Source organism: Culex pipiens, chromosome 2, assembly GCF_016801865.2.
Source record: "Culex pipiens pallens isolate TS chromosome 2, TS_CPP_V2, whole genome shotgun sequence".
Lineage (NCBI taxonomy): Eukaryota > Metazoa > Arthropoda > Insecta > Diptera > Culicidae > Culex > Culex pipiens.
This window is the reverse complement of record NC_068938.1, coordinates 145234964-145250754: the sequence shown is the minus strand read 5'-3', so window position 1 is coordinate 145250754 and position 15791 is coordinate 145234964. Positions and strand designations below refer to the sequence as shown.

Sequence of the window (15791 nt, the reverse complement as noted above, 5' to 3'; positions counted from 1 at the left end):
AGGTCTAAAATAGAAGCTAGAAATGGGTTGACACCCTGTTGATGTGGCACCCTGTCTTCCAACTATGTCAAAATTTCTTGAAATAAGTAGCTTAACAACTTTTCCTAAGACACCAACGCTTCAACAGGTCACCAGCAGAAGTTAGGGTTTGGTTGACACCCTGTAGGTGTGTCACCCTGCATGTCAATATTTTTAAATTAAAGCCACATTAATATGCAAAAACTTTTTCTAAGACACCATTTTGTTAGGTTGCTTCCTTATTACGTTAAAAATTAGGATTTTGAAATATCTACCGAAGTACTGGCAGTGTTGGCAAGAAATATAATTTTCAGCACTTTTTTTGAAATGCCTCTTTTAAAAACTTTGTATCTTTTTTCAGAAGCAAGATAGGACCATACTTTCTTCAGGAAAGTTTTAGAGGACATTCAGGACTATACTTCTACGGTGTTAGTTTTTAAATTGTGTTAAAAATGAAAATTATAAAAATCAAAATGTAAAAAAGAGGGTTTTCCCATAAAAATGTCCATACAAATTTGAATCGCTTTGCGGAAAGCCGGGTCAAACCCAATCGCTCCCAAATTTCAGGGGGTTGTTTGGGGACCCAAAAGGAACCGGAAAATGCCTGTTCTGACTGAATTAGTCCATTTTGAAATTTTCCCATACAACTTCAAGCCACCCTAATAAATATATACATTAATTTGCATTTTTCCTGAGAACTTCCCAGAATCCAAGGGAGAAAAAACTCGGTTGTAATTGAATGCCACCCACTTTTCCCCCATCCCTTTTTCTCATTCTTCTTCTTCGGGGGAGGTTGGTCACGGATGTTGGCGATGTTCTGCGAAGAAAATCTCATAATTGAAAAAGCGAGAAACGCTCGGAAAACGATTTGCAATCGCGCGCTGAGGCTCGTCGCCGATGACTATCTCGACACCAGACTCGCTAGTCGGAGGACAAGTCCGGGGCGGAAACTAATCAGCGATAATTATCTTTTCGAGCCAAAGTTCGAATGTTGGCTCAAGTTTTCTGCGGGGAGGGAGGGCTGTGGTGTTGGGAGGTGGGATGTGTTTGTTCCGGCCGAAAGCGTGCCGAGAAAATGGACGAGATTTTTTTTTGCTCTCTGCGGAATGACCGTCGATGGTCCGAAATGAGCCGTGGTGCCGGATTCTGGGAAAGTTAGACGGCGTAACGCATTAGGGCTTTGTAATTGAGACCATCGTCTTGGATTTGGGCGAACAAAATTGTTGACTGTTTGTTCTGGCCATGGATATTGGGCAGCGTTTAGCTCGGACGGATGTAGCTGGGAGTCAATATCAATAAAGCAAAACAAGCGAATTTGTTTCTTGGGAACCAAAATGTCAGACTTTCATTGATAAATTGTGACTTTTTTGTTTAGGTAGAATCATGAAAATGTCAAAATCCGTTGCATTGGTAACGTTATTGATTTTTTTTTCTAATGATATTCAACTTTGTTTGCACACATTTCCACTATGCTTTTCCAGCTCGTAATCCCATCCATCCCAATCAGGAGCAGAAAACACACGTTTTGTCACCAACAGCTCCACCTCCACATTTCAAAGCTCAGCTCAGATTCTGGCACTTACACACACCCTCTGGTGCCAACGAAAGCTTAGTCAAGAAGAGAAGGCAAAGAAGGAGGTGTTGCCAACATGCTGAGACATCAAAATGCAATGCACATCCTGTGACCTGACTTTGCTGACGACTGCTGCACGGAGTTGGCCCCAAAAAAAAAACCCGGATGTCCTGGCCTGATTTTGGGGGTGGAAGCGGAAATGGGACGAGGTTATACGACACACTAGCTGGAATATAAATGATAGCGACAAGGTGGAATAAATTCAACCCCTCTTGACTGGAAGGGATTTACAAACAAGCGACCTCTTCACCTACACACACTCGAATGTTTAAGGGGAAGGCAACCTCACTTAGATAGTCTGGTTTTATTTGATGCTAACTGAGAAACAGCTTTTATAAGCCTGGGTAAGTGATTTAAACTGGATTTTAGTTGTAAATTTGTTTGAGCAAAATCTATCAAAAGAAAAATAGTGACAATTTCCATGAGTGCAACACATATAAATCTTGAAAGTTTCCTCACAAAGCCGTCTACCACTCTTGAAAAGCAGCTTTGAGAAAGATGTCAGGGCTTTGTCAAAGTGATGCCTCCATCTGTGCGAGGCAAATTGTGTTGGAAATATGTGTTACGTTGTTTTTATAGGGTTTCCGGAAAAACAATAAAATATTTCGAAAGAACTCATCTTCAAAACTTAGCACAACACTTAAAATGGTCACCCTATGCCTTCTCCCACTTCAACAAACGCAAAGAAGCAGCTCTCCTGCAATGACTGACAGACAGAATGCACTCATCATGAAAGCACAAGTGCACACGTGATGCGAAAAACAAACGAGGAAAAACGCAAAGTTAAAAGCAGTCAGTGTTTTGCCCTAATGAAGAGCTCCGATGGGGGGTGGATGGAATGGAGAATAGACCGATCCTCACTAATTAGAGCAACACAGGAAAAGGATAGCTTGTTGTGAGGGGAGAAAAGCTTGCTTTGTTTTTATCATTAGCGCATCATTATAAAACAGTGAAAAAATCAGAAAGAAACAAAAACAACAAGAATATCAAGAAATCATAAAAAAACATCACGAAAATAGCAAAAGAACAGCAAGAAAACATTTAGAAAACAGCAAAAAGTAAGGAAACAGCAAGACAACAGCAAGAAAACATCAAGTAATCAGAATAAAACAGCAAGAAAATATTAAGAAAACAGTTAAAAAACATCAAGAAAACAGGAAGAACATCAAGAAAATATCAAGAAAACACGACAAAAACAGAAAGAAAATATCAAGAAAACAGCAAGAACATCAAGAAAATATCAAGAAAACATGAAGAAACAAAAAGAAAACATGAAGTGAACAAAAACAAATCATCAAAAAAACATCAATAAAACATCAAGAAAACATCAAGAAAACATCAAAAAACAAGAAACAAGAAACAAGAAACAAGAAACAAGAAACAAGAAACAAGAAACAAGAAACAAGAAACAAGAAACAAGAAACAAGAAACAAGAAACAAGAAACAAGAAACAAGAAACAAGAAACAAGAAACAAGAAACAAGAAACAAGAAACAAGAAACAAGAAACAAGAAACAAGAAACAAGAAACAAGAAACAAGAAACAAGAAACAAGAAACAAGAAACAAGAAACAAGAAACAAGAAACAAGAAACAAGAAACAAGAAACAAGAAACAAGAAACAAGAAACAAGAAACAAGAAACAAGAAACAAGAAACAAGAAACAAGAAACAAGAAACAAGAAACAAGAAACAAGAAACAAGAAACAACAAACAAGAAACAAGAAACAAGAAACAAGAAACAAGAAACAAGAAACAACAAACAAGAAACAAGAAACAAGAAACAAGAAACAAGAAACAAGAAACAAGAAACAAGAAAAAAGAAACAAGAAACAAGAAACAAGAAACAAGAAACAAGAAACAACAAACAAGAAACAAGAAACAAGAAACAACAAACAAGAAACAAGAAACAAGAAACAAGAAACAAGAAACAAGAAACAAGAAACAAGAAACAAGAAACAACAAACAAGAAACAAGAAACAAGAAACAAGAAACAACAAACAAGAAACAAGAAACAAGAAACAAGAAACAAGAAACAAGAAACAAGAAACAAGAAACAAGAAACAAGAAACAAGAAACAAGAAACAAGAAACAAGAAACAAGAAACAAGAAACAAGAAACAAGAAACAAGAAACAAGAAACAAGAAACAAGAAACAACAAACAACAAACAAGAAACAAGAAACAAGAAACAAGAAACAAGAAACAAGAAACAAGAAACAAGAAACAAGAAACAAGAAACAAGAAACAAGAAACAACAAACAAGAAACAAGAAACAAGAAACAAGAAACAAGAAACAAGAAACAAGAAACAAGAAAAAAGAAACAAGAAACAAGAAACAAGAAACAAGAAACAAGAAACAAGAAACAAGAAACAAGAAACAAGAAACAAGAAACAAGAAACAAGAAACAAGAAACAAGAAACAAGAAACAAGAAACAAGAAACAAGAAACAAGAACGACAAGAACGACAAGAACGACAAGAACGACAAGAACGACAAGAACGACAAGAACGACAAGAACGACAAGAACGACAAGAACGACAAGAACGACAAGAACGACAAGAACGACAAGAACGACAAGAACGACAAGAACGACAAGAACGACAAGAACGACAAGAACGACAAGAACGACAAGAACGACAAGAACGACAAGAACGACAAGAACGACAAGAACGACAAGAACGACAAGAACGACAAGAACGACAAGAACGACAAGAACGACAAGAACGACAAGAACGCCAAGAACGACAAGAACGACAAGAACGACAAGAACGACAAGAACGACAAGAACGACAAGAACGACAAGAAGAAAATTACAAAAATTACAAAAAATACATAAATTACAAAAAATACAAAAATTACAAAAATTACAAAAATTACAAAAATTACAAAAATTACAAAAATTACAAAAATTACAAAAATTACAAAAATTACAAAAATTACAAAAATTACAAAAATTACAAAAATTACAAAAATTACAAAAATTACAAAAATTACAAAAATTACAAAAATTACAAAAATTACAAAAAATACATAAATTACAAAAATTACAAAAATTACAAAAATTACAAAAATTACAAAAATTACAAAAATTACAAAAATTACAAAAATTACAAAAATTACAAAAATTACAAAAATTACAAAAATTACAAAAATTACAAAAATTACAAAAATTACAAAAAATACAAAAATTACAAAAATTACAAAAATTACAAAAATTACAAAAATTACAAAAATTACAAAAATTACAAAAATTACAAAAATTACAAAAATTACAAAAATTACAAAAATTACAAAAATTACAAAAATTACAAAAATTACAAAAATTACAAAAATTACAAAAATTACAAAAATTATAAAAATTACAAAAATTACAAAAATTACAAAAATTACAAAAATTACAAAAATTACAAAAATTACAAAAATTACAAAAATTACAAAAATTACAAAAATTACAAAAATTACAAAAATTACAAAAATTACAAAAATTACAAAAATTACAAAAATTACAAAAATTACAAAAATTATAAAAATTACAAAAATTACAAAAATTACAAAAATTACAAAAATTACAAAAATTACAAAAATTACAAAAATTACAAAAATTACAAAAATTACAAAAATTACAAAAATTACAAAAATTACAAAAATTACAAAAATTACAAAAATTACAAAAATTACAAAAATTACAAAAATTACAAAAATTACAAAAATTACAAAAATTACAAAAATTACAAAAATTACAAAAATTACAAAAATTACAAAAATTACAAAAATTATAAAAATAACAAAAATTACAAAAATTATAAAAATTACAAAAATTACAAAAATTACAAAAAATACAAAAATTACAAAAATTACAAAAATTACAAAAATTACAAAAAATACAAAAATTACAAAAATTACAAAAATTACAAAAATTACAAAAATTACCAAAATTACAAAAAATACAAAAATTACAAAAATTACAAAAATTACAAAAATTACAAAAATTACAAAAATTACAAAAATTACAAAAATTACAAAAATTACAAAAATTACAAAAATTACAAAAATTACAAAAATTAAAAAATTACAAAAATTACAAAAATTACAAAAATTACAAAAATTACAAAAATTACAAAAATTACAAAAATTACAAAAATTACAAAAAAATACAAAAATTACAAAAATTACAAAAATTACAAAAATTACAAAAATTACAAAAATTACAAAAATTACAAAAATTACAAAAATTACAAAAATTACAAAAATTACAAAAATTACAAAAATTACAAAAATTACAAAAATTACAAAAATTACAAAAATTACAAAATTACAAAAATTACAAAAATTAACAAAATTACAAAAATTACAAAAATTACAAAAATTACAAAAATTACAAAAATTACAAAAATTACAAAAATTACAAAAATTACAAAAATTACAAAAATTACAAAAATTACAAAAATTACAAAAATTATAAAAATTACAAAAATTACAAAAATTACAAAAATTACAAAAATTACAAAAAATACAAAAATTACAAAAATTACAAAAATTACAAAAATTACAAAAATTACAAAAATTACAAAAATTACAAAAATTACAAAAAATACAAAAATTACAAAAATTACAAAAATTACAAAAATTACAAAAATTACAAAAATTACAAAAATTACAAAAATTACAAAAATTACAAAAATTACAAAAATTACAAAAATTACAAAAATTAAAAAAAATACAAAAATTACAAAAATTACAAAAATTACAAAAATTACAAAAATTACAAAAATTACAAAAATTACAAAAATTACAAAAATTACAAAAATTACAAAAATTACAAAAATTACAAAAATTACAAAAATTACAAAAATTACAAAAATTACAAAAATTACAAAAATTACAAAAATTACAAAAATTACAAAAATTACAAAAATTACAAAAATTACAAAAATTACAAAAATTACAAAAATTACAAAAATTACAAAAATTACAAAAATTACAAAAATTACAAAAATTACAAAAATTACAAAAATTACAAAAATTACAAAAATTACAAAAATTACAAAAATTACAAAAATTACAAAAATTACAAAAATTACAAAAATTACAAAAATTACAAAAATTACAAAAATTACAAAAATTACAAAAATTACAAAAATTACAAAAATTACAAAAATTACAAAAATTACAAAAATTACAAAAATTACAAAAATTACAAAAATTACAAAAATTACAAAAATTACAAAAATTACAAAAATTACAAAAATTACAAAAATTACAAAAATTACAAAAATTACAAAAATTACAAAAATTACAAAAATTACAAAAATTACAAAAATTACAAAAATTACAAAAATTACAAAAATTACAAAAATTACAAAAATTACAAAAATTACAAAAATTACAAAAATTACAAAAATTACAAAAATTACAAAAATTACAAAAATTACAAAAATTACAAAAATTACAAAAATTACAAAAATTACAAAAATTACAAAAATTACAAAAATTACAAAAATTACAAAAATTACAAAAATTACAAAAATTACAAAAATTACAAAAATTACAAAAATTACAAAAATTACAAAAATTACAAAAATTACAAAAATTACAAAAATTACAAAAATTACAAAAATTACAAAAATTACAAAAATTACAAAAATTACAAAAATTACAAAAATTACAAAAATTACAAAAATTACAAAAATTACAAAAATTACAAAAATTACAAAAATTACAAAAATTACAAAAATTACAAAAATTACAAAAATTACAAAAATTACAAAAGTTACAAAAATTACAAAAATTACAAAAATTACAAAAATTACAAAAATTACAAAAATTACAAAAATTACAAAAAACTACAAAAAACGAATAATGGTTGATTCATTTGAAATTATTTTCATGTTTGTTTTTTAATTGTTAGAAGATTTTTTTACAGAATTTTTCGATTATTAAAAACCAAACAGAACACTACAAATTTCACGTGTCTGCCCTCTATTCTGAGTAAAGGCTTATCTCTCTGCCGAGGACCTTTGCATCACCCAGCTTGACGTGTCACGGATATCACCGGAAGGATGTTGTTGTGCTACCTCCGGGAAACTTTCCTTGCTGGAGAGGGAAGAGCTCGTGTTAATTATGAAAGTTGGAGTCTTCTTGGAACGCGCACGTGAAGGATCCCCTTGCAACCCCTCTTGTTTGCGGGGGGTTTTCACACAGTCATTAGTTTGACGGCGTTTTTGGGGTCAAATTCTGGGAAGGAGGGCCAAACTGTTTCAATTGGAGTTGAACCGTTTGGAGATTTTCCTCAAGTGGGACACACAATGAGTTCGTAATTACAATCTCCAAGATCTACGCGAAGAGGTGCGCGACTTCGTGGAAAACCTCACGAAAGTCACAAACCGTCAAGAGGTTGCCCCTCCCCGTCGCAAAAAGCAAATAAATTAAATAAACATCACGTCCCAAATTCCGGTACCGAAACCTTTGAGTTAGTTGTTGCCGAAAGTTGACTTCTGCCTGGAGAGCCCTTCGTTAGGCCTCGCATTCCCAGGTGAACTCACTTTGATTGCGTGTGTCTTTGCCGCAAAAGTTTGTGGCCACACAAAATGTTCGCGAACGCGGCCGCTAATTGAAGGGGTTTGAGTTTCGAGGAAGAAGAGCTTTTCCCTCCCGGGTGAGCGAGTTTGGCAGGGGCATTTCTGTACAATGACTAAATAGGGAGTGAGTCGCGGCGAGCGTGTGTTTGTGGTTTTTGCGGATAGTTTGGCGTGGAGTTCGACGAAGAACTTTGCCCCGTGGAGAGTTCTAACCGGAAAAAGCCATTACAATCGGGGAGGGATTGGGCTGTACTAACCTTGCTGTGATGTACCGTCCCAAACACCAAGCCCACGGTATCCTATTCTTCACGCCCAAAACGAGCCGGTCGGTATCTCGGTTCCGCTGAATATTCCCTGGCAGATAGTCCCCCATCGAGGAAAAAGCTTAGAACTGCCCACGAGCTCGTAAGAAACATTATGGCCGCTTGGCACGCCATTGGGCAATATTTCTCCGCCCTCAGCGACAAGTTTGGCCAAAAGTTCAACAAGACTTACGGGTTCCAAACCTTCCCTGGAGTGAACCCAGGTCGGTCATTAGGCGCTTCCTTGTTTTAATTTTGAATGCATGAAATATTTGTACCTTCTCTCTCATGCGGCTACGACATGAAAGCCACGCTCGACGACGTGATTTTTCAACTCCATCTTTTTCGCTTGTGCACTTTCAGATTTAACCACGATTGCATGCGCGGACAGTGAACGACAAGAGGAAGGGCGTTTCCCAGGGGAAAAAGGTAAGCATTTTTCTTTTCGGTGGAGGGAACTACGCTGGGAATACAGTTGATTATGGTTTAGAAAAAATCTGATGAGGACAAAATCTCTGAGAAATAGATAACATTGATCTTTTTTTATATATAAGTGTATTTTTTTTTTAAATTTGGTACATTAATCGAACTTAAAGCACCATTAAGGTGACAAAAAAAATTGAAAAATTTGGAAAATCTGAAGAGATAGGGGAAATAAACCCATTTCCCCATTTCACTGTAAGCCGTTCGACCAATTTTCAACACTTTTGCAGTTTTCCGCTATTAAATCAACATTTTTAAATACGTCAACAGTGTAAAGTTGCTTGCTCACTTTTATTTGAGCTATTTGTTACTTTGGAACAGTCAAAAACACTTAATGAAAGCTGTAATTCATGATCAAAGTGCTGATAGGCCGATAATAGAAATAGGCTGAGAAAGGGTATATTTCCCCTACCCCCTGTTTCGATTCTTTTGGCAATAATAAGAAACTGTGCCAATTTTGAGCCAAATCGGATAAGATTAAGGTCGCTTTTTATCGTTTAAGTATAAGGGAAAAACGCGAAAATGTATGGGAAAAAACATCGCTTCAGGATTTTGGCAGCAGGTGGCGCAGGTCTCGCCCAAAATTGTCCAAGTGTGAGAATCTTCTAGGAAATTCAATTTCCTACCGCTTTGACCAAGGGTGCAAGAAGATCCGAGTTGATCCTGATGAGTTATTAGCAATGCGATGAAAAGAAATCGGCTTATATACTTGAAAGTATATAAGGGGAATATAGGAAGTATATAAGAAAATATAAGAAAATACTTTTTACTAAAAAAAATCATCAAAAATCAGGATCAACTCGGATCGTTTTGCACCCTTCGGTGAAGTTGTAAGGAATTGAATTTCCTACAAGAATCTCACACTTGGACAATTTTGGGTGAGACCCGCTGCGCAAAATCAAACTTTTTTCAGTAAAGTCACTTACATTTTAGTTTGAGGTCTACATTGATTTTTATGTAAAATTGTCCGGGGAACACGGTGGTGATAAAATAAAACAATTAAAATATAAGAATTTGGTAAAAACTGAATTTTAATACTTAAAACGTTAAAATAAAATATTAGTGGGCATTTTCGGGCTAAAACTTTATTTTTATCGAATTCCTTGAACAATTTTCTATAGAATGCAACCTGTAGAAAGTCTTTTGCTCAAAAAGTTGCAAAGTCATGATTAAAAGAAAAAAATGTTTTTTAGAAAATCGCCAAAAAAGAGGGCGGTGCCAAAAATAGAGGGATGGTCCAATCAGCACCAAACTTGGGATTTCTGTTAACTATAGATAGATGAACGTTCCCTCCAAGTTTGGTCCAAATCGGTGAAGGTCGAGTCCAAAAGTGTACTCAGTTGACCTGGAATGACCCATGTATTATTTTTGATTTTTGATTTGATTAAAACACATAATTAATTTTCAAAATATTAAAATGCAATTTGTTCATCGTTGTTTAATATCGTTGATTAGTTAAACTATTTTGAAATAAATAAAAAAGCTATTTCTTGCGTTTTCTTTCAGAGAAGTGTTGATTAATGTTTTTATGAAATCTGCTTGGAATTTTGTGGAATAAAGAACCTATTTGTATTTTTTGAATATTCTAATGAACAATATTTTCAAAAAAAAAAATAGTTGTAGATCTTATATGATTTTTTTTTATATGTAAACTGCAGGGCTGTGGAGTCGGAGTCGGAGTCGGAGCCGGAGTCGGTGGAGTCGGGTCTTTTTGGGAAGCCTGGAGTCGGAGTCGTCAAAACTCGAACAGCTGGAGTCGGAGTCGGAGCCGGAGTCGGCTAAATTTTATTAGCTGGAGTCGGAGTCGGAGTCGGAGCCGAAAATTTCTGATTACCCGGAGTTGGAGTCGGAGTCGAAGTTATCTTAAATTTAACAAAAATTATGTTTTTTTTTTAGAATTTGCTATAAAACAGCTTTTTTTACAAAACTTCTAATATTTTAATTGTTTTTCAATTTTTTTTTTCGAGATCACTAAATGATAACCTGTTAATCAGCTCTTACCCAAGTATGTAGTATCATCATAACTCAAAAAAATAAAATCAATAATGGTTTTGTAGTCAGAAATATTTAATTGATTTTTCAAAATCAAATCAAAAAATCAAACCATCCACATTAACGACCCCCGGGTCTTTTGTGGTCTCTATTGCAAGTTTCTGCTCGAACCTAGGAGTCCGATGGCTTGAATGGGGAGAGCATCCAAACCTCTTTCTACTCCAAGGAACTTTCCACCCCAGTGTTTGAACTGACGACCTTTGGATTGCGAGTCCAACCGCCGCCAGTGATTCCACCGGAGTAGGCTTGGTTTGGTGTGTTGTTTGTACTTATGGCATGGAGACGACTCATACACCTGGAATGACTTATCGGCCTAACAACAACTAAGGCCGGGACCGATTTTTGATGGTTTTTGACTGCATCCTTTTGCCGATATTTATGTACCCTTTAAATTCAAATTTGACCAAAATAAATCTAGTTCTTTCTGAAAAAAGTCACACACAGTCATCTTATACCCCGATAGCGAATGTCTCGGTGGTTTTAAGTGAATCAATGTTCAGGAAAAAAGTTACGAGGTACATCAAAAGATGTAAAATAATAATCACTTTTTATAGAAATCGAAAAAAAAATCACAACAGGATAACTCTTCCAACGATTATAACAATCTATTACTTGGAACTCATCATGCGCATTTTGTGTCACGCTTAAAATATTTCAAACTAACATCAAACATCAATAAAAAGTTGCAACTAAATTTGAAATCATCATTGAATATGTTAAATATATCGATTATCTTAATGTTTACTATTTCTTTACTAAAATCTGAGAATGTTTATCCTTAGGCAAACTATTTTGATATTGTTGCAAATTATCGTTGAACAAATCTCAAAATTTCAGGATAGGATAGGATTTCAAGATAAAAAAAATTCCGTGACCTAGAAAATATTTAACCTGTGGATTTTGTTTTTTTATCCAATTCTAAGTTTTTTCATATATTTTCATGGAGGCGCACGACCAGTCATGAAGCTTCGTTTTAGGTGAAGATGCAAGAAGTATCGCGCGCCTCCTTTTAAATATATAAAAAAATTATGATCCAAAAAAATCAAAAATTCCGAAGTAAAATATTTTCTAGGTCACGGATATTTGAAAAGGACCTCTTAAGCGTCCTTACCACGAAGATTTTTTTAGATACATTGATTTGTAATAATAAACTTCTTCAGCCATGGCGTTATGTCCATGTACGTCTTAAAAATATCAATGGAGCTTAAAAAAATAGTTTCGTTTTAAATTGTTATTTAAAAAAACAAGGTGACTATGATAGTCACTGTGCTTCTTATAAATGTCAACCTTAAAGTGAGCAAATTGAATTTATGTGTTAAATCGATCATTAAGGCCAGCTTTCTTTTAATGATCATTCAAAAAATAACAATTTAATATTTTAGCTTTTTATCAATTTAATGAAAATTTGAGGTTAAGTAAATAAATCCAAATTTACTTACCAAACTGTTCTTCTAAAAATGCCTTCAAAACTGGCGTTTTTTTATTTCTGTTTCAATAACGTCTGAAACTTGTAAAACTAGAAACTTTTTTCCGGTTTTTTCCACTTAGAGAGTTTTTTAATAATCCTATTTATCAATGTTTTCGAAATAATAGTTAACTAACTTTTGAAATAATTAAAAATATGTGGACTCGGAGTCGGAGCCAACACTTTTTTTGAAAGCTGGAGTCGGAGTCGGAGTCGGCTTGAGTTGGTGGGCCGGAGTTGGAGTCGGAGTCAGAGTCGGTTGGATCTGAAAGCCGGAGCCGGAGTCGGAGTCGGAGTTGGCTAATCTCAGAAAGCTGGAGTCGGAGTCGCTTGAAATATGACCCGACCCCGCAGCCCTGGTAAACTGCTTGTTAGAAATCTTGTTAAATGCTTGAATTAAAAAAATAAAGCTAAAATGCACTGAGTAGCGATTTATCAATTGATTATGTAAAATTTAGCGGCATTTCGCAGTATTTCCCAAATTGCACGGCCAGGGTCGAATTTCACGGATTACGCGGCTTCCGTGAAATCGCGAAAAATCACTAGCCCTACTGATGTCGATTTTTTATTGTCACCCTAAGCACCTTGCTTCTCCATTCAAACAAGTTCCCAGTACAATACAAATATTTTCAAAAATTATCAATCAGAGCTCACTTTCTGAATCTTTAGAAATAGTGATTAATTTTAACAAACACAAGTATTTCTTACAAATTACATTATAGAAATAGAATCAAGTTAAGGTGTTACGTCAAAGAAAAGTTTACTTACAGTTTCGATTACAAAATTTCATTATTACATGGCGTTTTATATCAGTCACCTAAAATTAAATATAAATTGAAAATCTTCACTGAGCTCGAGAAAAAAAAAATACTTACATTGAAATTAACTCTAGTATCTTTGTAGTAGGAGAAGTTAGGATATAAAAGCTATTGGTTTCAGTTATTTATCAGTATTAAAAAATACTATACAAATAAAAAAATATGTTGAGTCTTGTTTCACAGAGATATTAACCTCCCTCCAGCGTAGAAATTTCGTGACGAGCGATGCAAAAAAATACATCGTTGTTTTATTATTTTTTAAACCCTTACAACTAGTAGGCAGACCCAAAAGCTCCCACTTGTGTTCTCGTGTATGGCCGGATGTTTTATTGCACGTTTTTTTTCTGGTGGTTCGACATAAAAGGTCATTTTTCAGGCCGCCATCAAACCCTTTAGTTACTCAATGGTGGGAGAATTTTGCATCGAAAAACGCGAACATCCATGCTCGACATAGGTTAATCCAGAACCGCAAATGGATTACAAGCCAATGATGGCTACTAAATTGTTGGAAATTGTTGGTTGGGTTGTTCGTTTTAAAAGTCGGAACAATTTTTCAGTGTGCACGCGATTTCCCTGCTCTTCTGCCTGTTCCGCCAGCTGGTTCAGCGCGGTTAAAAAGCAGTCTGACAGGCTGGCCCTCGTCCATTCCGGCGACATGGCCGGCCCACCTGAGCTGATGTGAGCGTCTTCCGTAATCCGAAGTACGCACGATTCCCAGCAAAAATACGAGTCCGGATCTCTTTGCTGGTGTCGTTGTCGGCGGTTACCAGCGATCCCAAGTACACGAACTCGCTCACCTCTTCCAACTCATCGTCATCCACAGCGAGAGGGGTGAGATATGAGGGGCCGACGTCCTTCGAACCCGTCCCTCTCAAGTACTTCGTCTTCGTTGTATTCATGCCAAATCCTACGCGTGAAGAAAATTGATTGTGATTAATTTCGAGCAAATGATAATAATTTCAAAACAGAGTAATTGTGCAACAAGATCTCTGAAATTTATACTAGTTTTAAAATTAGAGTAAAGGACGTCACATGTTTTTGTTTAATCATAGAACTTCTGACAAAGAGTGCCTTCAGAGATTGGTTTTCGAAAAACGCTTTCCTCAAGCGTTTTTCTGCACGCAAATTACGGGGGGGTTGGACACTTTTGCCAGCGAGATTTTCTATGTTTTTTACCATTACAGTCCAGACTCGATTATCCGAAGCCTCGATTTTCCGAAGTACGATTACACAGAAAAAAAAATCATGGTAATATTACATCTGGGAAGGGGTACATCTTTTATGTCAGAAAAAAGGTGTAATTTTACCTCTGGAAATGTGTAATTTTACCACTTTTCTGGTGTAATGTCACTTTTTCAGTCTAAATTGAGGTAAAATTACATCATAAAAGAGGTAATATTAAACCTTCCAAAATTAAAGCTTCCAAATTTACATTATTTTTTTCTGTGTATCAGAAGGTTTGTATCGGACTTCGGATAATCGAATCACGAACAAAAAAAAAATCTTTTTTTTATTTTCTTTCCTTTAACATAAAATTCAGGTTTTGGGACCCCATTTTAGTCAAATATCAATGGTTGATTGCCTGTTAAAAAATGCATTTTTCAATATTTCATCACCGCCATTTTAGTCGTCATCATGGATTTAAAGTTCTTAATCACTTTAAGGTTGTTTAGGGGTCATCCAAAAGACAACGAAAAAAAAAAATTCTTGTGATTCAATCATTCGAAATAAAATTTTGCCAAGGCCTTCGGATAACCGAGTCTGGACTGTACATGAAAATGTTTGCTTGAAATTTAATATTGAACCTGGCACAAATGTTTATTTCCAACATTTCTGTACTGTGATTTGAGGCTTTATGTTTTCACTATTTTTTTTTTTCGGAGAATTCCATTTTTTATTACAGAGAATCAATTTCAAAAACCATTCAACTTTTTTAAAATATTCAACTTCTTTTCGAAATGTTCCTTGACAAACTTCATTTTGTCATAAAAGCTTTAAAAGAAACTTATCAATGATCTGTTATATCTATACCAAACGTTTTATACCAACTCAGAAAATAAAAACATTTAGTCAACTAATGTCTTAAGTTTGTTGAAAATGTTTAAATTCTAACCTAAAATATGACCCCTAAACATGGCTAATATTGTGATGAGTCATAATTATTGAAGATTTGATAACCCTGTCTTTGGTTATGACCAGTCAAGTAAAATTTATACAATACTTGATGTTTGGATTTTGGAATTTTGTACGAAGTCTCTAAAAAAAGTCTATCAGGTAATATCAATCCAAGGACTACAATCGAAATTAAAATTTATTTTTTGATCGCGTTTTCAATGGAGGCGCATGGTAGGGGAACAGCATTTAACTCCATCGTACCTCTAATATGGCCATATCAGCACTTTGACGATCAATTAATCGTTTTCAACTAAAGATAGTTGATCACGT

General features: G+C 31.9%; 1 protein-coding gene across 1 annotated transcript; it reads left to right on the top strand.

The window, feature by feature from the left end:
• Window positions 1-3217: 3217 nt before the first annotated feature.
• LOC128092675 (trichohyalin-like) lies at window positions 3218-14028 on the top strand (the record flags this gene model as incomplete). The annotated part of the gene is made up of 3 exons (XM_052707014.1): window positions 3218-4382; window positions 8892-8957; window positions 13904-14028. Coding segments are annotated over 3 exons (1356 nt in total), but the record flags the coding sequence as incomplete, so codon positions are not given.
• Between the last annotated feature and the right edge of the window lie 1763 nt (window positions 14029-15791).